Source organism: Macrobrachium nipponense, chromosome 39 (assembly GCF_015104395.2).
Source record: "Macrobrachium nipponense isolate FS-2020 chromosome 39, ASM1510439v2, whole genome shotgun sequence".
Lineage (NCBI taxonomy): Eukaryota > Metazoa > Arthropoda > Malacostraca > Decapoda > Palaemonidae > Macrobrachium > Macrobrachium nipponense.
This window is the reverse complement of record NC_061099.1, coordinates 10466326-10491978: the sequence shown is the minus strand read 5'-3', so window position 1 is coordinate 10491978 and position 25653 is coordinate 10466326. Positions and strand designations below refer to the sequence as shown.

Here is a 25653-nt window from a genome sequence, read left to right as displayed (position 1 = left end):
GAAAGAATGTACAGTAGTACCTCGAGATATGAAATTAATCCGTTTCGAGGCGCCTTTCGTATCATGAGGTTTTCGTATCTTGGACCACATTTTACATGTAAAATGGCTAATACGTTCCAAGCCCTCCAAAAACACCCCAGTAAATTTCATAATAAAGCTAAATTGACCTATAAACAATGAAATACGTACTACAACAATTTGGACCATTCAATACCTAAATTAATAAAAAAAATGCAAAATATAACCTGTAAATAAAGTGTATATTAGTGTACATGGTAACAAGAAATATACTGTACGTAAAATGTGGAAGCTTACCTTTTGAGTGAGGCTACGTACATACGTAACTATCCAAGGAAGATTCTGCCTACTTTTCACAATGTTCCTGTGTGAGCCTTTTCGGGGGGTGTCTTCTACAAATGATTGCACTTTATGAAAAGCGGCTTTAATTTCTGCCGTTTTTTTTCTTTTGTACATATGTACATACGTACACTTAAAAAAAATATACATACACAATTCCTGTGTGAGCCTTTTCGGGGGTCTTCTACAAATGATTGCACTTTATGAAAAGCGGCTTTAATTTCTGCCGTTTTTTTTTTTTTTTTCTTTTTTGATTTTTAACTTTTTTTACTTTTTTTTTACTTTACGTAATTTTTTTTTTTTTTTTACAGAATTTCATTTAAACTTTCTGTTCTTTCTTTGCACCTCATGACTCTGTTGGCCCTGGTGTCCATCAAAACCCTGTTCAACCAAATGCTCTCTCTGCAACTGATTGGGGTACTGAATGTTCGGCTGCTGACCCTCAACATAAACTGAAGTGCCTTGATTATACGTACTGGTATGCATGTTGTAAATGATTGGTCTACACCCTCTGTTCAGCAGGGAATGGATATTCTACCAACCTTGCAAAGTTTCCAGTTATCCCATGAGAGAGACCTTGATCACTTATCCCATGCGAGAGATCTTGGTCACTTTTTTTTTTAAATAACGTACACATTGACGATCCCGAAAACGAATACCGCGTGCGTACTATAACAATGCTGGTACTGAGTGGCCAAAGCACGCAACCACGTATACATAGTAGATGCATGATGGGAGGGACGCTGGCCAATAGGAGAGAAGGATTTCATGGCCGCGACTAGCATCAGGAACCAATGGGAGAGCAGGAGGATGGTGGCGAGTCAACTAGTACTAAGATGGCGGCGTGGCGCAATTTTCAAAATTGTTATCCGGGCGAATCTCGGACTTTCAGAAACTTTTTGTATCTTGAAAACTTTTCGTATGTAGAGCCGTTAAATTTTTCGTATTGGCTTTCGTAACTTGGATTTTTCGTAAGTTTAGCCTTTCGTATCTTGAGGTACTACTGTAGAAAGAAAATTTGGTGTATACGACTACTGTATGACAAGTCATATACGCATACCGTAGTTACCTTTGTGGTTCGCTACGGAATTATCTGTATCCTTACAGGAATTTCCTAGTAAGGACTACGCTTAAAGGGTTTGTTACGACAACACCTACTCAGTTTCGGTATTTAACGAAGGTTGTTTTGCTTAAATATGCATTATTGAGAGCTTCCTTAGGCTCGAGAATAATTTTATCATATTCCTTCATTGAATGGAGTAACTGGCAACTCAGGAAGAATGCAGCGAGGCAGCAAACGGGACTGCTGTTATTGTAAGCCAACACAGTACCATCTAGTTCTCGGTCATGAACGGTTGGTTATATCTCTCTCTCCTACGGGATCTAATGGTTAACCGTATCTCCCCCCTACAATCATGGACTTAGCCTCGAATTGAGGGGATTTATAGGCAAACATGAATAACATTGTATTCGTTTTGCTAAGAAGTTTTCAATAAAAAGATCCCTTGTAACCTTTCTGTACTGTTTACCGCAATGTAACAGGCTTATAAGAAAGAGATAGCAATATGATTCTAACGCAGTAGAGCAATATATTATATGATGCTCTCATGCTTACGAAAGCATAGTCTTATTAGAGAACATTCTCAGTGAGAATATGGATGAATTTGTTGGGAACAATTTTTTCTTCGTGATAGAAGTTTGTTCCCCTGAATGGGATATATTAAGCCTATCAAGTTCTTCCTATCAAGAAACGCAAATAACATTTGAGAGGGTGCCGGGTACCAGGACAGAAATGATTTAAATCAATTAAGCCATTTCCACAGCTCTCTCATATTTCAAGAAGCATTGAGAATCTTTTTTCGCCCCTTCGCGTTAACAAAAGAGAACCTGTTTGGAACACGGACACGGAACGTAACGATCCTTAAGAGGTTCGCTGCACGATGTTGCACGTCCGTGAGAATCTTCTCGATCGACGATAATAACTATTGACGTCTGTATAAGCTGAGTTGGAAAGAGAGTTGTGGAAACCTGCGATACGTCTTCTTCATAGATCTTTTCGCAAAGTTGAAGACGAAAAGACTTCCTCTAGACTGCTTCTGTATCCTCGAACCAAGAGAGGTAGCAATATACGTCATCCTTTACTTTGAAAGGGAAATAAACATTAATTTTTTCTCCAATTTATAAATTCTTAATAGACGCATTAAGATATTTACTGGCATCAGAGGAAGAGAGGATGATGCCTTTTGCCCCATTTTTGCCTTCGGGAAGCTGGATTCACAGAGGTTACGTCCTTCTTACAGCACTTTTATAAAGGCTTTCACAAGAGAGGCAGTCTACTCTATCAACCTCACTTAAAATAGAACCCCAAAAACCTCTACACTCTGAGTTTGTCTGCGTGCAGACTGACGAGAAGTGATAGGGATGAGAGGATTTTGCAAGGTGAATGACAAGGGTCATAGAAAAGACATAAAGTGCTGCAGATCGTACTGGATTGAATGAGGAAACTGTCCTCTTCCGATACCTCTGTGACCCACATAGCGGTTTTTCTTCCCTTTCTGAGAGAAGAATCACCTTTGTATTTATATCTGCTATCACAGATTACAGTAGCAGGCTATACTCTGTCTTTACAAAGGAAATTGAAGATAACAGAGGACTAAGTTCCTCGGGATCTTACACGATACCTCGAGAAAACCAACAGTAGGACATTATGTACTTCGAGTTGGAATCTTTTCGTGGCCCGTAGATTCCTTGTTCCGACAAGTGGGAACCTCCTCATCAAGCTTCTTTAGAAATCTTATGAGAAAATTCATTTTTTCTCTTGGCTCTAACAACTACCAAGAAGACAAGTGAATTTAAGTTATGAGGTCTCGCATCGGATTCAATGGAGGCTCGACTATTGGTTCTTACCATCACATTATTTATGGAAAAGAATTAACATCCTTCTAACCCTGCATCAGAGCTCTGAAGTTAAGGGACTTTCCCATTTGAAAGGGGAAGAGATAGAAGGGTCTCTGTGCCTGGTCGGGGCGCTTAAACTTTATCTTTAATAGAAGAAATCACTTAAGGGTTTTCTATAGAGTCTTTGGGCTGTGATGAGGACATGAAACGCTTCCCAGAAGGCATTCAGAAGGAGAAGACAAGAACCAAGAAAGCCCTGGGATCGCCCACTTTCGGCTCAGAGTCATCTTCAACTTCCAGACCTTCCCCTCCTTCGGACAAGGAGAGGGAAGATTCTACAACGAGAGACTTACTGGACAGGCAGGAATAGAGCTCGTCAGCAACGGAAATATTCATGAAGGATCCTTCCCGGAAAGAAGACTCGTCGCTCTCGTCCTGTTAAGAGAGCCAATCGTCTACGGGACGTGATTGGCTCCAAGCTCCTCCCCTGGTCCTAGGCCAAAGGATCCAGGTAGAAGAGAACCTTCCACCCTTCTCCAGTCTCCGGACAAAATATTGTCTGTTTTTTGTTCAGGATCTTTGGACAACGAAGCGCCAGTCAGGCGCCAAGTGCCAAACAAGTGAAAAACGCTATAGGCAGACAGCTCGAATGAACAAGTTTATTGTCTGATGCGGAGAAGGAGCGGACCCACAAGAACTCTTAGCCATAGGTCACATCCTCGCTGAGGCTCTTGAGAAGAAGCAGACTCCTAAGCAATAGCTAGGAAGTCAACCCTCCGTCTAAACAGATAGGAACCAAGGTGATGCCAATCAGCTAAGTATATATCTGACAGGGAAGTTGAATGTATGAAAATGATATTGTTATTGTACAATAAAAGTTTCATACATACTTACCTGGCAGATATATACGATTAAATGGCCCACCCAGCCTCCCCTCAGGAGACAGGTGGAAGAGAAAATCTGGTTCTAGAACGGTAATGGTTCCTATTCCTGCCACCCAGCGGCAGGGCGGTAGATCACCTGACCTACCTGCAGCGTGTGCTGCGAAATTCGAATTTCTGTCGGGGACGACAGAGTCTATAGCTAAGTATATATCTGCCAGGTAAGTATGTATGAAACTTTATTGTACAATAACAATATCATATTTATGTACTTATAATATCTTTACTTTATGTACTATATGTTTATATCTCTTATTTTTTAAAGTTCCAATTGATTATGTAATGGGAATAGATTTCAATTATTAGATTTTATCTATTTTCAATTTTGTTGTTGAGTATAATGAATACGGCTTTATATGGTACTGGTTATGTCAACCGTACTTGTAAATTTGATTTATTAAACATATTTCTTATAAAATATTAATTTTTAATGTAATTTTTAGGAAATCCTACCCCACCTCCAGCCTTAGTAGTGGGAAATGCCAAGATTGAAACTGCTGTCGAGAATTTGCAACAACAGTCCTTAGAGGTAGAAGAACTAAGAGAATATTGCAGAAAAAGATTCAATTTCAAAGCTATTAAGATAATAAGATTTAAGTAAGTAGAGAATATTTTGTTATTTTTTTTACCATCTGTAATGAAAAGTTTAGTAAAATTTATTTTGTAATACAAATCCGTCAGTCACATAAGCGCTCTGTGATGGTCCGTGATGGTTCCCATACTAATGGTCGATAGTTCATGAAATAAGAAGATAAGCATGAAACCAGCTCCACTGTATCTCTCTCTGCTAACTTGAGTAAGAGGCTGAACATAATTTTGTAAATAGTTTAAACTGGATGTGAGAACTTGAATGTAGATGAACAGATGACTGATAAAAAAAGCTTACAAGAGAGGCTCTATTTTTTTTAAGTATTCATGGATGTCCACATTAAATCAAATTGTTTTAAGTAAATCATGTAAATCTAAGGAATATTCTTACTGGTTAATGATGTGTGTAGCTTTTGTTTATATAATAAAATTCTTCAAATCACAGCCTAAGTACTATGTTTAAATTCATTTCATAAGGTCATGGGCCGAGAGAAGAAAATACCAGAAGCTTAGCAAAAGAAAAGATAGACCACAGTTGCCAGAGGGAACTAAACTCATTTCATTAAGAAGGCAAGGTAAGGGTAAGGACATGTGTTTTGTTTTAGATTTTTAAAATCTATTAACATCTGCATATGTAAGAAGCTTTTGATGTACTATTCAGTTCATAAGCATGGTAACAGATCATATAAGTATTTCCTTTTAAGTGATGAGTCTTTGGAAGGAAAATAATTGTTAAATACCTTACAACCATGCAGTACGTACTTACCATCCACTTAGATGAAATGCAGTATGACTTATAAATACAGTAATAGTTATGCTTGATTTTAAATTGCTTTGATAGGATGCAGAATGGTGATTTTGAAGAATGATTTCCTAATGTATTTGATAATAAGTGTTTTTGTTATTTTGCAGATTTGTGATTTTATTTTATTAGGGAATTGCATAAGGAATGTGCAATGTGTTTTTAACTCTTAGATATATATAAATGCATTGTTTCTGTGACCATCAGTAAATTCAGTCATTGCTTCCCTTGATAATTGAACTCTCCCTCCTTGACTGATTCATTACCTTTTCTGTAAGTGAAATGAGAGCTATATCTTTTATTTTCAGAGGAAGATGGAGCATTTACAACTACTAGCAAAAAGGAGTGGATTATGAATCCCAAAGGAAAAAGTTACGTTTGTATTCTACACGAGTATGTTCAGCATGCTCTCAAAAAACAGCCAAAATATGTCTTCAAAGAAGTGGGTAAGTGGGTTTTTGTTTTTATGTAAATGAAATTTTCTTTTGTTTAACTAAGAGGTAGATACTATATCCATTAATTGTAGTTGTTACAGTACCTGCAAAACACTACAAAGAAGAAATTGGAAAGATAAGTGTCATTATTCCTCATCAAGGGTGGCAGGTAGTTAATGAAAATAGTTTCTGGATTACTGTTGAAACTATGTTTACTTTAGAGTGAGACTGCCTGTTGAATATGTATATGTGTATTTAAACTTTAAATAACACATTAGTATTAGGCCCTCAAAATACAGTTAATCCTCATAAAAAAATAATTTTTAGTGATGTTAAATTGAGAGTATTCTACACTACTTGATATTCTCATGTTTCATATTAGAATTATATTGCTTATTAGCAGAAGGGATAGTATTATTGGTGCTGTATTGTACTCAGCTCCCCAGGCTTCTGGTTTAAACAAAAGTGTTCTGTAGTAAATTTGTTTTGTTCTCTTTTTCTATGATTTTAAACTTCTTGTATTCCCATGCCTTTTTATCTTTTTTTCATGCAGTTTTACTCTGTTTTGTAGTAGGATTTTATATGGTATCAAAAACTATTTATGTAACTCTTTACCCCTTTTTGTCATCAGAAAATGCTGCGACACCTTATGCTGCCACCATCATCATTAATGATATGCCTTATAGTACTGGGTACGGCAGCAGCAAAAAGCAAGCGAAGACTGAAGCAGCAAAATCTACTTTAGAGATTCTTCTTCCAGAATTAGGAAAAAAAATTAGAGAGGAGTCAAATACAAAAGGAGATGCAGATTTATCGGTAAGTTTCAAGTTTATTTATTCATTTGAATAGTTTTTTATTTGGTAATTTTACTGTAAAACAAAAATATTGCATCATTCGAATAGTTTTTATTTGGTAATTTTACAGTAAAACTAAAATATTTAATCATTTGAATAGTTTTTTATTTGGTAATTTTACTGTAAAACTAAATTTCACATAAGTGACTTACCAAACAATTACACCAGCTGTACGCTTTCTTACCTGGCAGTCGAAAATTCAAATTCCTGGCGGCGGTAGCAGCGCTGCCATCTTTTGTGTAGGTGATACAGTTCCCGCCCACTATCGGGAATACCTGGTACTGCTGAGCTTTTAGACTTCAATTCGTTTTCTGCCAGCCACGGGGTAACACTGGTGGTTTGTTGTTGCAGTCGACTTTCGTCGCCATTGTGAATTTTTTCTCGAGGTCTGACAGTACATGCTTGATGGTTTCTTCTGGAAACAGGTGAGATTTACTCGGGGGAGAACAACAAAGCCGATGTTTGTTTCGTGGTTACTCCTAGAGATGTGAAGGAGCACCACCGTTCTCTCTTCTTGAGTACTCCCATAGTGAATAAGGCAGCCAATTCCACTGAACCGTGTCTTGCTGCCCTGTCCGCACAGGACAACAGATTGAGCCAGTCCGCAGGAAAATCCTCATCCAGAAACTGGCAATCTTCAATTTTCTGGCTAACGCTGTAATTGTCCAATTCAGAAAACTGAGACTTCTTTCACCTTGTATAAGTTCTTCAGGTGTCAGTAGCGGAAATGGTGTTGGGAGAGGAAGCATAGGGGGACCCGGTGTTTACCCTCTACTGTCTCCTCGCCTTGAGTTTGAGGTGTTTTGTGTTTATGGGAAGCCTGGGGGTACATGTACCTGAAGTACCCACCAGTTCTTATATCTGTTTAAGGGTATCATATAGTTTTTAGTGTAGGTGATGGTGTTGTGTAGTGTTATCTGGTCTTTTCGCCCAGGGCAAGGGCAAACTATTATTGTTTTTTGTCAATCATCAGTTAACTTCCATGATTGCAAAAAATCCCACCATTAGTAGGGACGACCCTGGCCATTACTGCCACGTCTCCTACATGTGATGAGAGCGCCGACCAGAGACAGGATATAATGTGAGCACATGACTGCAGACATTATATATAATGTGAGCACATGACTATTGTTTTTTGTTCATAAAAGCTGTCCATATACCCACCTTCCGGGTAATGTGGAGTCAGCTAGTGTAATTGTTTGGTAAGTCACTTATGTGAAAATGATATTTTAATAATAAAGTAAAGTTTCACATATACTTACCAAACAATTACATAATCAGAGCCCGCCCTCCTCCCCACAGATGGACGTTGCGGCTCAATGAATTGAAGTCTAAAAGCTCAGCAGTACCAGGTATTCCCGATAGTGGGCGGGATCTGTATCACCTACACAAAAGATGGCAGCACTGCAACCGCTGCCAGGAATTTGAATTTTCGACTGCCAGGTAAGAAAGCGTACAGCTAATGTAATTGTTTGGTAAGTATATGTGAAACCTTATTTTATCATTAAAATATCATTTTTTGTTGTTGTTCTTATCTTAATCGCTTTTGGTTAAAAGCAGGATCAAGTATAGTTTTCTAGAATGTTAAAATGTGTATACAGATGGTTTTATATGTTCTATGTTAATAGTACAGTATATAGTTATACGTATAGTTAATGCATAGTGACACTGTCAGGGAAGACACTTTTGAAAAAAAAATTAGTAGTAAATTTTACGTTATACCTGAAAGGCATATCAACACCAAGTATCAGTAACATGTCATCCTGTTCTATATATTTTTATTTCAATATCAAGTTTGTTTCACCTTGCAAAGTGACAGAAATATTATTTGTTCCGATACGTAATACAAACCATCGGTCCTTTAACAATAGGAAGTAGCTAGCGGCAGCTGGAACGGTCGTAAGCTTCGAACAAGGGGAGAACGGTAGTTAACTGCTTGTCCGATCGTCGCGCGCCGCTCGACTGGGAGGTAAACAAATCACTTTTGCTTTCGGCCGTGTGAGGATAGGACGTGCTCGTCATCGCTCTGCCCGCTTTGTCGTTTGCTTTGAGTATCAGCCCTCTTTTTCCTAGTGTGTTTGAGAGTGTATGCTTGTAAGTACTTTACATTTCTTTTTTCATATTTACAATGAGTGAACAAGAAATGGAGATTTCGCCGCGCCCCCCAGTCGCCCGTAGAGTGTGTCCCGGGCTGGAGGGGCGTAAATGCGGCGGATTCAGATCATTTGTGGATGTGGATCCACACGAGGTTTGTACTCGGTGTCGGGGGCGAGAATGCTCCCGCACCGAGAGGTGCGCCGCTCGTGACCCCGCTATGACGCCGTATGGCTCAGACACGGTTTTAGGACCGACCAGAACATACGCGCAAGTAGTTGGAGGCGACCGTCAGGGGTCTGCCGCTGTTCCTCCTTCTGAAGGAGGAGTATCGCGGGACCTGTTCTTGCTGGAGGGACTGGACGGTCCTACTCCACAAGACGCAGTAACTCCCGAGATACAGAGGAACTTTGCAGAGGTCATTAAGCTGATTCGTCAGCATAATGACCTTGCGGAAGGATCGCCGCTACCACCGGCAGAGCCCACGTCCCGGCTCGAATCATTTTGGGGTCCTAAGAGGGAACCCAAAATGATGGTGGGGTTACCGCGATCAGAGCTTGCAGACTCAGTCCTGGATCAAGTGGAGAATCTCGTCTCAGGACGGGAGGATTCGCTGAAAATCCGGACGGTCTTCTAAGCTGCTTCCTCCCCCTCTACAGCGTCAGAGGCGATTCTACGTGCCTTCGGAACACCCGATACTGCCTAAACAGGTTAACCCGGAGTTAGCGAGGCTGACTCCAGGTGTGTCCCTGCAGCAGCTCCTGTCGGAGAACCTATGGTTCTCGCAGCAGGAGGCACTTGCCCTGGAATCTACTGCTATGGCAGCGTTCCAGGCAGTCTCTTGGTTGGATTTGTGGTCCCTCACAATATCCAAAGTAGCGGCCGGCTCCGGGAGTTCTGCTCTCGAAGACGACGCTTCTTTCAGGAGACTGTGCCAGTCTGGAGGAAGAGCGATCTCTTACCTCGCCCATCAGACTGCTAACCTGTGGGCCAACTTGGTTCTTCGACGTAGGGACGCAGTCCTTACCCGAGTGACCAAGGGGGCCGGGCGTGAGGCGGCACTCGGGCTTCGTAATGGACCCATTAGGAGTTCCCCAGCTCTCTTTCCCGGAGAGATGGTGGACGCTGCGGTGGAAAGGCGGCGCACTGACAACAGTGAGCGCTTAGTGCACCAGGCAGTCTCGAAGGTTACTGGGCAATCTCGAGCGACTGCGGCCAAGCCAAAGAGCTTGGCTAGCGCTTCCACGGCGGCGAAGACGGTTGCACCGTCCAAGCCCCGTGCGAAGACTCCTGCTGTTTCGACTTCTGCTAGAGGAGGCCGTAATCAGCCCTCCTCCCAACCCTCCTTTCCCCGAGGAGGTGGTGGAAAGAAGTCGAAACGAGGAGGGAAACGCTAGGGACGGCGTTCCCCCTCACCTGCTGCCGGAGGGGGGGTGGGGGGGTGCTGGCGAGCCATTGGGCGACTTGGCAGCGCTACGGCGCCGAGAACTGGATAGTAGACGTCCTTCGGGAGGGATATCTACTACCCTTCGAGTCTCGGCCCCCCCTCATCTCCAAACCGGTCCATCTACAGACCTATGTCCGGGGATCAGCAAAGGACAACGCTCTTCGACAGGAGATCAAGACCATGCTGGCGAAACGAGCTGTAGAAATCGTGGAGGACCAGTCACCGGGCTTTTACAGCCGCCTCTTCCTAGTGGAGAAGGCATCGGGGGGCTGGCGTCCGGTGATAGACCTCTCTCCCCTGAATCGCTTCGTTCGCACGACGCGGTTCAAGATGGAGTCGGCACGCTCGGTGCTCGACTCGATCAGGGGGAACGATTTCATGCTTTCAGTGGACTTGAAGGACGCGTATTTTCAAATACCCACCCATCCATCAGTCCTCCAGAAAGTACCTACCGCTTCATCTTCGACGGGACGGTGTACCAATTCAGGGCACTTTGACTTTGTTTCGGTCTCTCAACCGCCCCACAGGTGTTCACGCGAGTGTTCACTCTGGTGTCAGCTTGGGCCCATTTGACAAGGGATACGTCTTCTGAGGTATCTCGACGATTGGCTAGTCCTGGCGAGCTCCCGCTCGCAGTTGCTACAGGACAGAGATCGACTTCTCAAGTTTTGTCGCGATCTGGGGATCGTGATAAACTACGAGAAGTCCGATCTCGAACCCAAGCAGAAGATGAAGTACCGGGTATGCTGATAGACACGGTAGCAGGGCAGGTCTTTCCCGCAGACTTGCGTATCAGCAAATTCAGGGAGGCAGCCGGCCGGTTCCTGTCTCGGCAGGAACAGGCAGCACAGCAATGGCAAGTCGTGATCGGCCATCTGTCGTCACTCGAGAAGTTAGTCCCTCACGGGCGTCTTCACTGCGGTCTCTCCAGTGGAGGCTAAGGGAGAGTTGGTCTCAGGCCAAGGATCCTCCTTACTTTCCGTGGCTCTCACGGACAAGGAGAGGCAGGACCTAGCCTGGTGGCTCGACGACAAGAACCTCTTAAGAGGAGTGCCCATACGCACTCCCCCCCCGGTGATGCTTCTGTTCTCAGACGCATCGACCGAGGGATGGGGCGCACACCTGGAGGAGTTGCTGACTGCAGGTGTGTGGGACCATCACGAAAAGCACCTTCACATCAATGTCCTGGAACTCAAGGCGGCGTTCAACGCTCTCCGAGAATTTCAGGACCGCTTGGTGGGACACTCAGTGGTGTTGATGTGCGACAACACCACAGTAGTGGCATATGTCAACAAGCAGGGGGGGCTAGTGTCTCTTCCGCTCCATCAGTTGACGGTGCAGGTGCACGAGTGGGCCACGGCTCACTCGATAGAGCTGTCAGCACGCTACATCCAGGCAAGAGGAATGTAGTAGCGGACAAGCTCAGCCGTCGGGATCAGGTGATAGGGACCGAATGGTCTCTACACCGCAAGACGTGGCGGGAAAGGCTCTTCCAACCTGTGGGGGCGACCGGTCGTAGACCTGTTCGCCACCCGGCACAACAGAAAACTTCAGGTTTTCTTTTCAGCCGTGCCGGACCCATGGGCAGCTGCAGAGGACGCTCTCCAACACCCCTGGGACAACCTCTTCGCCTACGCCTTTCCTCCCTTCTGTCTGATTCGGAAAGTGATCAGTCGAGCGCTGGTCACTCCCAATCTCAGAATGATCCTGGTGGCTCCCAATTGGCCGTTTGGTATCCGGACCTGCTGGCTCTTCTTGCGGACGCACCGAGGGAGCTACCCAATTGGCACAACCTTCTAGCCCAGCCACACGTAGAACGGTACCACCAAGCAGTCCAGTCCCTTCAACTTCACGGCTGGCTGTTATCCACCATCTCTTGCGAACGACAGGCTTTTCTCGTAGCGCAGCAACAGAGATGGTTGGACACGTCCGACAGTCCTCTGCAGCTGTGTACCAGGGGAAGTGGGCCGTCTTCTGTGGTTGGTGTCGTAGACAGGGTCTGTCTCCTCTCAGAGCCACTCCTTCAGCAGGTAGCGGATTTCCTCATGTTTCTTCTTGCCGAGAGAAGCTCCTCTCAGTACCCACAGTTAAAGGATATAGAGCAGCACTGGCGCTCGTCCCTAAAAAACTGAGGGGACTGGACATCTCGAACTCGTTCGAGATTTCCTTGCTAATGAGGAGCTTCGAAAGGTCTTGCCCACCCAGGGAACTCAGGCCCCCTGCGTGGGATGTGACTCTCGTCCTTAGGAGTTTGACTCGAAGACCCTTCGAGCCACTCCGAGAGTCGTCAGACAGGGATCTGACCCTCAAGACCCTCTTCTTGCTGGCCCTGGCATCGGCGAAGAGAGTAGGGGAACTACATGGTCTTTCTTATGATGTTAAACACACCAGAGGCTGGGGATCTGTGACGCTCGATTTCGTCCCGAACTTCGTAGCCAAGACTCAGAATCCGTCGATCCCTGACGACAGGTTCGAGTCTTTCACGATCCCCTCCTTCTGGACTTCACCGATAACGATGCGGATGAGATGCTGCTTTGTCCTGTGAGGGCGCTACGGCGCTATCTGAAGAGAACTCGACACCTCAGGCCTGAGTGTCGACGCCTCTTCGTTAGCACTGGGGTTACCAAGAAAGAAGTTTCCAAGAACACGCTTTCTTTCTGGCTGCGTGAGGTGATCAGAAGAGCGTACGAGGCTGATGGTAGCGACGACATCCGTACGCTCCGACCGAGAGCCCACGAAGTCAGAGGTATCGGACCCTCCTTAGCGTTCCGTAAGAACTTCTCCGTGGCGCAGGTCCTGAAGGCAGGTGTCTGGGCCAACCAGACCACCTTCACGTCCTTCTACCTTCGGGATATTGCCCACAAGTCCTTGGATACTTTTCCTTGGGACCTGTGGTGGCTGCTCAACACGTTGTGTAAGCTTACCCAGCACCCGAGCAGGCAGAACAGCATCGATTCCTGGTATGACTGGGGAGAATGAATGTGCGAATGAGAGAGTGACTGGCTTCTCTTCACATTTCTTTCTCTACCTCTACCTGTGGGCAGAAGGGATACGGTCGTTACACGCTGGAAGGGAGTCAGATGCAGGTAAGCTACTCAACCGAGCTCCATCCTATCTCTTTAACTAGAGATAGGAGTGTATATCCACCACTTTCTCCAACAAGGGGGAGGAAGTGGATGCCGACATGAGACAAACCCATTACTTTACATTTGCTCATGTACAGGAAAAAGTTCTTACAATGCTGGTACGAAGAGATACGCTTGCCTCTCTCTTAGTACTCGGCCCAGAGGTCTGACCATTGATCCTGCGGTGCACACCCCGATCAATCGGACAGAGGCTTGGATCCCTCCCTCGCTCTTACGACCAGGGAGGCATTCCAGTATGGACGAACACCAGTCTGTTCATCAAAAGACTCAGATTCCTCCCACCAAGAAGTGAGTCTTCCTATTGTTAAAGGACCGATGGTTTGTATTACGTATCGGAACAAATGACAATTTGTCGAAAATTGCATTTTTCCTAACTATACAAACCTGAGGTCCTTTACATATAGTCCCTCCTCATGCCACCCCTCACTCTGCGTATTTTGCATGGGCCAAAAGCAAAAGTGATTTGTTTACCTCCCAGTCGCGCGGCGCGCGACGATCGGACAAGCAGTTAACTACCGTTCTCCCCTTGTTCGAAGCTTACGACCGTTCCAGCTGCCGCTAGCTACTTCCTATTGTTAAAGGACCTCAGGTTTGTATAGTTAGGAAAAATGCAATTTTCGACAAATTGTCATATTTCTGTCATTTTGACAGAATAGAACAGGCATCTCTTTTTTCTGACTTGAAGGATTTGTGGCATTTCAGTCGTGCATTGTTTTTACATTTCCTTGTTTTATATTTTGATATGATGCATTAGAACTAAGTCTACGCACAAAATTAGAATCCTGAAAGTGTTTTATTTGATGAATTGAATCCACCAATTTCATCTGGAAGATTAGCCTATTGGTAAAATCTCAGGATTTTTAGCTGTGAAAAATACAAATTGATGGAAAAATTTGTTATTTTTATATGGTGTCCATAATCAGCTTGAATTTACACATTTTCTCTTCTGAGCAAAAATAAACTTTAAAACATCATGCATAACCATAAGGATCATCTCCCTTTGCCCTTGTAATTTATATTTTTGTATAAGTGACTTACCCAGTAATTACATAGCTAGCTATAGTTTTATACTGTACATGGAAAACTATAGCTATGTAATTACTAGGTAACTATATACAAAATTTTATTTTATTATAAAAATGTCATTTTTCTGTAAGTGACTTACCCAGTATAATTACATAGCTATAGTTTTCCACATATGGCTGAAAACTATAGCTATGTAATTACTGGGTAAGTATATACAAAACTTTTTATAAAAATGTTTCCATGGACATGTCGGAAATGAAAAGGATGTAATTGAACGTGTGCATGGAGGACATGAGATTGGGGAGAGAAACCCAGGAGAGAGTATAGTAGACTTTGCCGTGTCCTTTGATATGGCAATAGTGTACACATTCTTCAAAAAGATGCACACAAATAGATTACCTCCTTTACAATAGATATAGGCTGGAGGAAGTTAGGAATTGTAGTTATCCCAGGTGACCACGTGGCCCCCCAACATAGGCTCCTTTGTATGGATTTAAAGATGAAAGGAGAAAACGAAAACGAATGGGGTAAAGAAAATCAAGTGGTATAAATTGTTAAGGAGGGATAATGATAAGAAGAGAGAGTTGAGGAGAAGAGTGCTGGGAGAGGTTGATCTGGGAATTGAAGATGTGGGAGAATGGTGGAGGCATACTGCATCAGTGATTAGAAGACATGTAAAGGAGATACTAGGGGAAACATCTGGAATAGTATGGGAGGAAAAGGAGAGCTGGTGGTGGGGGGAAGTGGTGAAGGGTAAAAGGGAGGCAAAGGAGAGATTTGAAGAGTCACAGCTGGAGGAGGACAGAGAAAGAAACGAAGTAAAAAGGGTGGTAGCTCAAGCTAAGCAAGGGCATATGAAGAGGTTAATAATGAACTGGAAACCAAGGAAGGGTTGAGTAAGATGCTCAAACTGTCAAAGGTAAGAAATAAAAGAACAAAGGACATCACCCATATTAAGCAAATGAAAGAAAGGAATGGTACAGTCATAAAAAATAAAGAAAACATCCTGAAAAGATGGAAAGAGTATTTCAAACAACTGCTAAATGAAGAAAATGAAAGACTTGTAAGAGAGGATGGACAAGTAAACATGGGAATGGTAATGGGGATATCTAAAGATGAAGTGATACGAGCCTTAAAAAGAATGAGGAATGGGAAGGCAACAGGACCTGACTTAATCCCAGTCGAAGTTTGGAAAGCCTTAGGAGAGGAAGGGGTAGACATCTTATATGATCTGATGGTAAAAATATTCGAACAAGAAAAGATACCAGAAGAATAGCGGGAAAGCATATTGATACCTATATTTAAAGGTAAAGGTGATGTCCAGGGATGCAGTAATTATAGAGGTATAAAGCTAATGTCTCACACGTTGAAGATTTTGGAAAGAATAATAGATAGCAGGCTGAGAGAGGAAGTGAGAATAGGGAAGGAACAGTTAGGATTTATGAAGGGAAGCAGCATAACGGATGGAATATTTTGCATAAGGCAGCTGATGGAGAAATTGTTTGAGGGAGAAGATGGTGCTGGAAAAGTATGTCAGAATTATTCAGATGTACAGGAATGTGTATACTAGAGTAAGGAGCAGTGTTGGAGAGACGGATAGATTTGAGATAGGAGTTGGATTACACCAGGGGTCAGCACTCAGCGCATTCATCTTCAACATCGTGATGGATGTAATGACCAGGGATGTTAGAGAAGCAGTGCCATGGTGCATATTATACGCGGATGACATTGTGTTATGTTCAGAGGGGAGGGAGGAGTTGGAGGGGAGGTTGGAGAGGTGCAGCACTTGAGGAGAGAGGAATGAGAATAAGCAGATCAAAAACCAAATATGTGTTCCAGTATTACTGAGGATGGTGGAAGTAGCATAAGATTGGGTTGGGAAGAAATAAAGAAAGTACAGAAGTTCAAGTACTTAGGGTCTGTATTAGAGGATAGTGGAAGCATGGACCAAGAGGTGAGACACCGAATTCAGGCAGGATGGAATACCTGGAGTTCTGCATCAGGGGACCTCTGTGACAAGAAGGTCCCTCTGAAATTGAAAGGAAAGTTTCATGGGATGATGGTCAGACCAGCAATGTTATATGGAATAGAAACAGCAATTATGAGGAAAACAGGAGAAGATTGATGTAGCAGAAATGAGAATGTTGAGATGGATGTCGGGAGTAACAAGGGAAGATAGGATTAGAAATGAGTATATAAAAGGATCGACAAAGGTAGTTGAAATATCGAAGAAAATACAGGAAGGCTTCGATGGTGTGGACACCTGTTACGAAGAGAGGAACGTCATGTTGGAAGACATACGATGGAAATGGAAGTGCAGGGTAGAAGGAAGAAGGGAAGACCAAGAAAGAAATGGCGTGATTGTGTAGGGGAAGATATGGTATTGAAAGATATAAATGAGAACGAGGCACAGGACAGAAAGCGATGGAGACGACTCATTCACAATGGCAACCCCATATAAAAATGGATTTAAGCTAGGAAGAAGATGGCCATTGTAATACAATATTCCTATTAGTTTTCCATAATTTTTAGGAAATTTTTCCCATTGATCTGTTACGTATTTTGGTGTAAATTTAACATGTACTGTATAATTGTCATTTTTAAGGTAATTTGATGGAAATTTTGGAAATACCTTATACTATTAAACTTTGGGCACGGTTAAACTAATGTGTAGTAGAATTAGTTGTGTTGTGGTAGTTGTAGTAATAGTAGTACAGTATTATTAATAGTACTTAGTAGTAGTCTGAATATGAATGTAAGGTATTAAAAAGTAGTAAGAATACAAACGTAAAGTAATAAGAAGTAATAAGAACACAAATGTAAGATATTAACAAGAATGACTGCATTGTTGCTTAGTACTTAACTCACTAATAACATCTACTATAGCAGCTGTAATAATATCCAGAGAAAGATTTAAAGAGTTTGTGAGGTTTTTGGAATTTATCACTGGGGTACAAATGTGATAAAGAAAAATATGAAGGAGAATGTTTATGATAAAATGTCCCCGGGGGGGTTACGTTTGTGATATGCATTGTTTAGTATACGTACTTTAAAAAGTACAAAAGACACTACGGAAGCCTTGGGGCTGCAGCAGCATTGCGTGCTGAATGGCCAAATTTCTTACATCCAAGAAATTAAGTCCTGAGATCTTGTGAAACTTGCAAAAATTTGAAATATTTAACTGAAGAAGTTAACATAATGCATAATCTTGACCAGAGATAGAAATAATAGGCTCAAAATTAAATATAAATCTAGAAAGTTAACTTTCAATAACTAGATAGTGGATTTAGGTGACATATCTCTATTCGTTTGAAAAAATTCTGAATTGAAGATTATTTTGAGTAAAAGCCAAAGTTTATTACTGAAACAGTCCCTTAAATATGTATATGTATGATTGTCCATTTTGCCACATGTTAATTGGGATGTTATCAGTTGTTTCAATAGATTTTGTTTGCTTAATCAGGAAAACAAATCCTTAGCTGAACCTTGAGATTTTTATATAGAGCACCCTGAGATACATCTAGCTTGTAAGTAGTACTATAAATAAAAAAAAAGTAAGAGAAACAATGTGTATAATAAACTGTCCATGCATATTGATAATCTGAGAGTTTTATGTAAATGTATACAAATTTGTGCAATGAGAATTGGATATACGAGTTGTACAGTTTTTATGACTTTCATGAAGATCATTCAATATTTTGCAGGTTTATTTTTCAACAGGTAAGTTGTGGGGCGGTATACTTTTAGGTATTTATCAGAAGCTTTGTGCTTTAAGATTTCACATTTACATATACAGTATTAATTTATACATATTGAGAATTTGAAGACATAAATGGTGTGTTCCCTCTATCCATATGGGATAGTTGTAAGTTTTTTAAGCAATACTACTGTATAGTGTTCATATTCATGTAGATGCGGATACCTGTGAATGTGGGAGAGTAAACTTGTTTTATTAATTGGATGTATTTGTAGATTAATAAAGCTATAACTGGAGCATAGAGATTGAAGTCTTTCTGGTCGTTGCCATTTTAGATAAAGTATGAGTCCTGTTTTTGTATTTTTTTTATCATTTGGCACTAGTGGTCTTGTTACAGAAATAAACTTGGAAGTGCTGTAATCAAAGTTTATTGTAAGTGTTAGAATATTTGATTGGCTTTAAGGTTATTTTATTAACAAAATAAATACTTGGGACTGAATATTTTGAGATGGTAATGTAGGTCTATGTAATTTATCCAGATGTTGAGAAATATCAGACTGGTTTGCCGATTTACTAAAATCTTTAGCGCATTGATGTGAAACTTTCCACCCACAGTTCTTTGATGAAATCCGAATAGAGGACCCCAGAGTTCCAGAACTGTGCAACAAAACAAGTGAATTATCCCCATATTCAATATTGCTAAATTGCCTACAAAGAAATTTTGGTCTCAATGGTGCTAATATCGAATCAAAGCTAGTGACACAGAAAAACCAGAAGAACGAGTTTGTAATGTCGGTTGGGAAACACACTGTACAGGTTCAGTGCAAAAACAAAAAGGATGGAAAGCAAAGGGCATCCCAAGCAATCTTGCAGGTTTGTACAGTTATAAAAAATTATCTATCTTTTTCACATTTCAGAAATAGCTTACATGCTTAACAATGGGCTTCTTTATTGCATGAGTTATTACCAGTTTTACTTTAGCTTTTAGTGTAAACATCACTGTAAGCCACATGTGATCTATGTGTAAATTAGAATAAGAACTGATTCCATATAGGTGAGAAATCTATTTTTTTGCTGATGGAACATATTGCTAATTATGCTTTTAAATTATGTAATTTGGTGTAATTGTATTCAGTGTAGTGTCTTTTCTTAATTGTCATTTGATATAAACTGAATGAATGTTTAATGATTAAGAAACTCTACCCTTCTAGCACTGCCCTGGTACAGTACGATTGTCTTCCTCTTTAGTTTAAGGAGAGGTTGTGGCTGTGGTATTCACTATTTAATTTGCTATCCTGTTGAGCTCAGCTGGAGAACCTTTCCTATTAGGTAACCTGTCAAAACCTATTAGGGTACCACTTTCCCCATTTACTCAATTGAATTAATAAAATTCAGTGACTTCTCTCTCCTGCCAAACTGTTGAATTCTGCCTCTTTTTATTCCCGTCCTTTAATCTTTCTTCCTTTAAGTGAGGTTTGCAGCTGCTTTCATAATTAAATCCCAGAATTCCTGTTCTGCTTCTTTTTGTATTTTGGCTAAAGAGTGTCATTTGGTTTTCCTTTCCATTGGCTTGCTTTGTACAAACACAAATGGTCTGCTTGTTATATGAATCAACTGAAATCAATCATGTTTAAACTTCAGTGCATTTTGAACAACTTACAAATGCATGAGAATGTTTCAGAAATAGTTTAAAACAATAATCCTGCATGTAAATGAACTTGCTGTAACATTTGTGACCATATAGTATTTAATATTTGGTGAAAAATAACGTATTTTGTAAGGAAGTTGACATGTTTCTTAAAGCAGCCTAGTGTAATACTAATGAATATATATCTCAACTTTTATTGGTCATTTCACTTATGGTTTCTGTTCTTTTGCAGTAGTTATAAATTTCCTAATGTAATATTAAACGCTCAAATGTTTCTCTCACAGAAGTTGCATCCTCATATTAGTAGCTGGGGTTCATTGTTAAGATTGTATGGAAACCGATCAATGCAGACTATGAGAGAAAAGAAGGCAGAGGAGCAAGAAATAACATTATTACAGTCCAATGCTACAGTTAATCAGCCAAATACTTCCATAATCAACAAACTAAAGAAGGAGATGTTGAAACTTCAAGAGTGCAAGGTATGTAGCAGTGCAATGAATAATACCTCAACAAAGGACCACCTTGTGGTCTATAGAACTATTTCTTTCCTCTTCAGAAAGGGGAAACAACTACTTATATCCCCTACAGTGTATAAATTTATGATATTTTAGGTTACCTAACAGTACAAGTATTACAGTATACTAATTCATTTGACTGCACAGATTTATATTACATTTTCGTTTATTTTAATTAAGAAACCAGTGAATTTAATTACCAGTTCAACACTCGCCAGATAATTGAGTAGTGATGTGAATCAAACAGATTGCACCTGTAGATCCCAGTATTGAGTTGTGATTCATTACATAATGACTTAAACATAACACCCAGAAAACACAAGCAATGATGTTCTTAAATAAATTAATCTGGATTATTATTTTCACATTCTGAGAGAGTTTCTCAGGGTATGACTTTACACTATTCACCTAATTCAAAATCAGCTAACATGTTGGATATCATCATCTAACACTGACCATCATTCCCCATTTGGATTTATTCTTTTACATTTCACATAGAATGACTGTGTGCATTTATAATGGAGATTCCAAACATACTTGGACAGGAACAAGCATAAACATCCTGACAGCCCCAGGATGTTTTTGTAACTCCTCCTCCTTCTATCTGGTCCCCTAGGACACTTATACGTCATTGGTTGCTAGAAAGACTCAGAGATGTTGATACAACAAAATTTTCTCCAGTATGAGACATAGAGACTCGCTGCTGTATGACTTAGAGCCTCAGCTCTAGTAAACTAAGAGGTATTTTAGGGTCAGATCCCCAAATCCCCTGCTCTAAGCAATATAAATGTGGCATTCTTGAATTATGAGCATTTGTTTCATTGCCATGTCTGGTAATGGCATCATGCCTACTAACTTCCCACCTAAATGAATGCCTTTCACATTACCATACAGTGTGAAATCCTTCTGCCAGATTGTTAACCCAAAAAAGCTTGATATACAAGAATGCTAAGTGGATATTATGTATTTAATTCATACATGAATCCCCATTTGAAGGTACTAACCTTTTTTTTTGAAGTGATCATTCATGTGCAGAACTTATACACCCTTCCCTTCCTGAAGTAGTTATATGAAATAGGTATGGTGAAGGAGTACCTTATTAGACTAAACCAAAGAAACATTTTTAAGCTTTCTTTTTCCCTTTTCAAATTGGAAATTTCCTTAAGAGAGATTTCATGCAGCAGTACCAACTGCCTAATATTATTAGTTGAATAAGATTCAAGAGAAATAGTATAATAACCTCTAGCATTTAAAAATAACTTTTGTGAATTGAAGCAAGTTTTAATGCTGGAAAAAACTTGTGCACGTTTTGCATTATATAACCATAAAGCACCCTCTTCACAGATGAAGACCTAAAACTAACTAACATCAACACTCATCATTTTGATGCATGGATGGCACTCTAAAATATGATGATGATCACAAAGCTGAGGTTGCAAGAATGTCTTAGATCTCTTCTTAACCCAATGAACTATCAACATAGTTTTGCTGTAACTGGAGTGCAATTTGAAGTTGTAGTCTGTGACTTTCATAATACACGTAACTTGTGGGGCAGAGAAAGGGTGAAATGTAGCCATGAATTAACATTTATACCCAAGTTTGATATTTTTACAGAGATGAAATATAGTAGGTGCAAAAAGAGTAAATATATGTTACAGAGTGCAGATATTGTATGAGATAATGGAAAGACCTAAATAGTCGTAAATAGCTACTCTATCACCTGGCATAAAATAAGTTTTATGATATTTTTCTATTTTTGTTGATCACTGCAAATTATTTGTAGGAATCTGGTAACAATTAAAAACTGATGACAGGATTAATTGAATTTTTATAATACATATTTGGTTAATGTGATGTATTGTTTAGACCAGAATATTTTCTCATTGATGTTATTGCTTTGTGCAAGTGGTGTCTGTAATAAAAGATCACATATTTTGTTTATTTCCAGAGTGCTATTCAACCAATTGGAAAATTCATGCCTCCTGAAGACATTGCCCTTCCATCAGCTTCAGGGATTGATCTGAACAATGTTGATTTATAGTTAACTATTTTCATATATAATGTATTTTGTTATTGGTAATAGAGTACAGTTAGTTCTTGGTTTACGGTGTACTCAACCTACGACATTTTATGGTTATGACTTGCCATCTCCCATAAATTAAAAAGAAAAATTCTTGTTCCATCATTCCAACATAAATTCAAACTTCTTGCGGAAACTATTGTGCTCATGGCGCAAAGGAATAGCGTCATCCCACACCGGAATACAGGGAAAACGGCATCAGTCACTCGCTCGCTGTACGCCATTTTGAATTTTTGTTCATTCACTCTCTCAAGTTTTTGAAATTCTTTATGGCTCCCAAGCATAAGGCAGACTTCTGATGGCAGTACTACAAATAAAAGAAACTCCATCTTCTTGGAAGTGAGAGTAGATATGATAACACTATCTGAAAAGGGTGAAACACCCTCAAACCTTGGCTGAGTGCTCAGGTTTAGTTGTACAATGGTGTCTACAGTCATCCAAGATAAAAAGAGCATACTTGAACGTGTGAAAGGATCGGCTCCAATGAAATCAACTGTGGTTACTAAGCAGTGTAGTGGTCTCATTATGGAGATAGAAAGTGCTATGGCTGGAAGACAAGTATCAACATCATATCCCAGTGAGCCTAATGTGAAATAAGAAGGCTAAAGGATTGTTTGAGACCTTGAAAAGAGGAAAGTGGGAAGGGAGTAAAAATGAAGAGTTTGGGGGCTAGCAAAGGGTGGTTTATACAGTTTTAAGTTTCTTGCCAATTTGCATAACTTTAAAGTGCAAGGGGAAGTTGCTAGTGGTGATGAGAAAGCAGCCAGTGATTTTCCTAGTATGCTGACTGAGGTAATTAGGGAAGGGGGGGTTACACTGCCATACAAGTTTTCAATGTGGATGAGACAGATTTGTTCTGAGAACAAATGCCAACTTGTACATACATTTGGTGTATCTGGCAAATAATTTCCAAGGGCACTCATGGGTATCTGGGAGAGTCAACTACCTGTTATCTGGAAGTCCATTAAGAAGGCATGGGTGCACTTCAGATATTTGAGGACTGGTTCACCAATATTTTGTGCCAGAAGTGAGAGAGTACTGTGCTAATAAGAGGCTGCCCTTGAAGGTGTTGCTAGTACTGGACAATGCCTCTGGTCACCCTGCCCATGTGGATGACTTCATCCTGATGTCAAGGTGGTTTTTCTTCCACCTAATACCACTTACCTCTTACAGCTTACAGACCAAGGTGTCATAGACTCGTTCAAGGCATACTACCTCCAAAGGATGTTTGCTTTCAGGGCAACTGAGAATCACAAGAACTTGACTCTAAAGGACTTTTGAAAGTCTTACAACATTCTTGCTGCTGTAAGAAACATTTCTGATTCTTGGGATGAAGTTAAGCAGAAGAACTTGAATGGTGTGTGGGAAAAACTGTCACCAATTTGTGTATGATTTCTATAGCTTTGAGGAGTCAATTGAGACTATCACCAAGAATGTTGTTGAACTAAGCAGCTTGATTTGGAAGTACAGGGTACAGGGTGATGATGTCTCAGAGCTGGTGGCCCCTCATGGAGAAGAATTATCTGCTGAGGACCTCATTCAACTAGAAAAGCAAATGATTGAAGAAGATGAAGAGAGACCAACCCCAGAGCCCAGTAGATTTACAACTAAGCAGTTAGCAGATGGTTTTGCCCTGATAGAGGAGGGATTGGCAAAGTTGGAGGCTCAACACCCCAACATTGCCAGGTACAGTTAACTTAAAGTATTCCTTTACCCCGTATTCCCTATGTTTCACAAAAATGGTTCTGGTAAACACTGCAATGATGCCTGTTTGTCTTGTAACGACGGACATGATTGGTCGAGTTATTAGATTGAGTAGCAAAAGGTAGCAGAAGCTGAGGCAAAAAGTAATTGCTTAAAGTCTTATGAATAAAAATGATCAGCGTTTGCTACCTTTCGCTAAATGGATTCCGAGCTTTTGCTTAGAGACCCAGCCACGTGCTACTCGTGTTTTAGACATTCTTAACCAGTACACGGATAAACGCAGAAGCTCATTTGAGTTTTCTGGTTAATTTGGCTTTGATTACCAGTTGTGTCAGGCAGAATGAGTTTAATTTGAATGAAATATGATGGTAGTTACTTTTTGTATTCTTAATGATATATGAATAATAGTTCACATTGCCAATACAGTAAGTCCTCGGGTTACGCTGGTCTCGACTTACGATGTTTCGTGGTTACGAACGCGCCCCCATAAAAATATAAAAAATAATATTTTGCGTCGTTCCGTCTTACGCGGTTTAGCGTCGTAAGCAACGTAAACAAACGCGAACTAGTTCCAGGCGCACGGCGGAAGAATACGCTTTGTGGGGGAGAGGACGGCCTCAGTCCTCGCCCATACGCCATTTTGGTTGTTTACACTGCCTCTCTCTCCCTCGTGTTGTATCGTTTTTGTAACTTTTTGCTCTTTGTTATGGCTCCCAAGTGCAAGGCGGACTCTTCTGATGGTAGTGCATCGAAGAAAAGAAAGGCCATCACCATGGAAATTAAAGTGGACATTATAAAGCGATCCGAGAAGGGAGAAACGCCAACAAACATTGGCCTCTCGCTTGGCCTTAGCCGTTCGACCGTTGCTACCATATCAAAGATAAAGAGCGCATCGTTGAACATGTGAAAGGATCTGCTCCTATGAAAGCGACAGTGATAACTAAGCAGCGTAGTGGTCTAATAATTGAAAAAATGGAAAGGTTATTGGTGCTTTGGTTGGAAGACCAAAATCAACGGCGTATCCCAGTCAGCCTTATGGTGATTCAGGAGAAGGCGAAAAGATTGTTTGAAGCGTTGAAAAAAGAAAAGGGGAGGAAGTGAAAGTGAAGAGTTTGTGGCTAGTAGTTGGTGGTTTATTGCGATTTAAGGCTCGGGCCAATTACCATAACCTTAAATTGCAAGGTGAAGCTGCTAGTGGGGATGAGAAAGCAGCGAGTGAATTTCCTAAAGCGTTGTCTGAGATAATTAAGGAGGGGGGTTATTCTGCTCAGCAAGTGTTTAACGTAGACGAGACAGGTTTGTTTTGTTTGGAAACGTATGCCTAACCGCACTTACATCGCCAAGGAGGAGAAGTCAGCACCCGGTCATAAAGCCAGCTAATGTGAAAAAGAAAACCATTGTTCTTGAGTAGATTAAAGCCTT

The 25653-nt window shown here is 40.9% G+C and overlaps 1 protein-coding gene across 1 annotated transcript; it reads left to right on the top strand.

The window, feature by feature from the left end:
- The first annotated feature begins 5267 nt into the window (after window positions 1–5267).
- Window positions 5268–24239, top strand: LOC135210514 (microprocessor complex subunit DGCR8-like). Its single transcript, XM_064243395.1, has 6 exons — window positions 5268–5359; window positions 5895–6032; window positions 6652–6836; window positions 18900–19157; window positions 20217–20411; window positions 22396–24239. Exons 2-6 carry the CDS (start codon window positions 5939–5941, stop codon window positions 22486–22488), a joined length of 825 nt encoding a protein of 274 aa, XP_064099465.1. The 5' UTR covers window positions 5268–5359; window positions 5895–5938; the 3' UTR covers window positions 22489–24239.
- Window positions 24240–25653: the final 1414 nt, after the last annotated feature.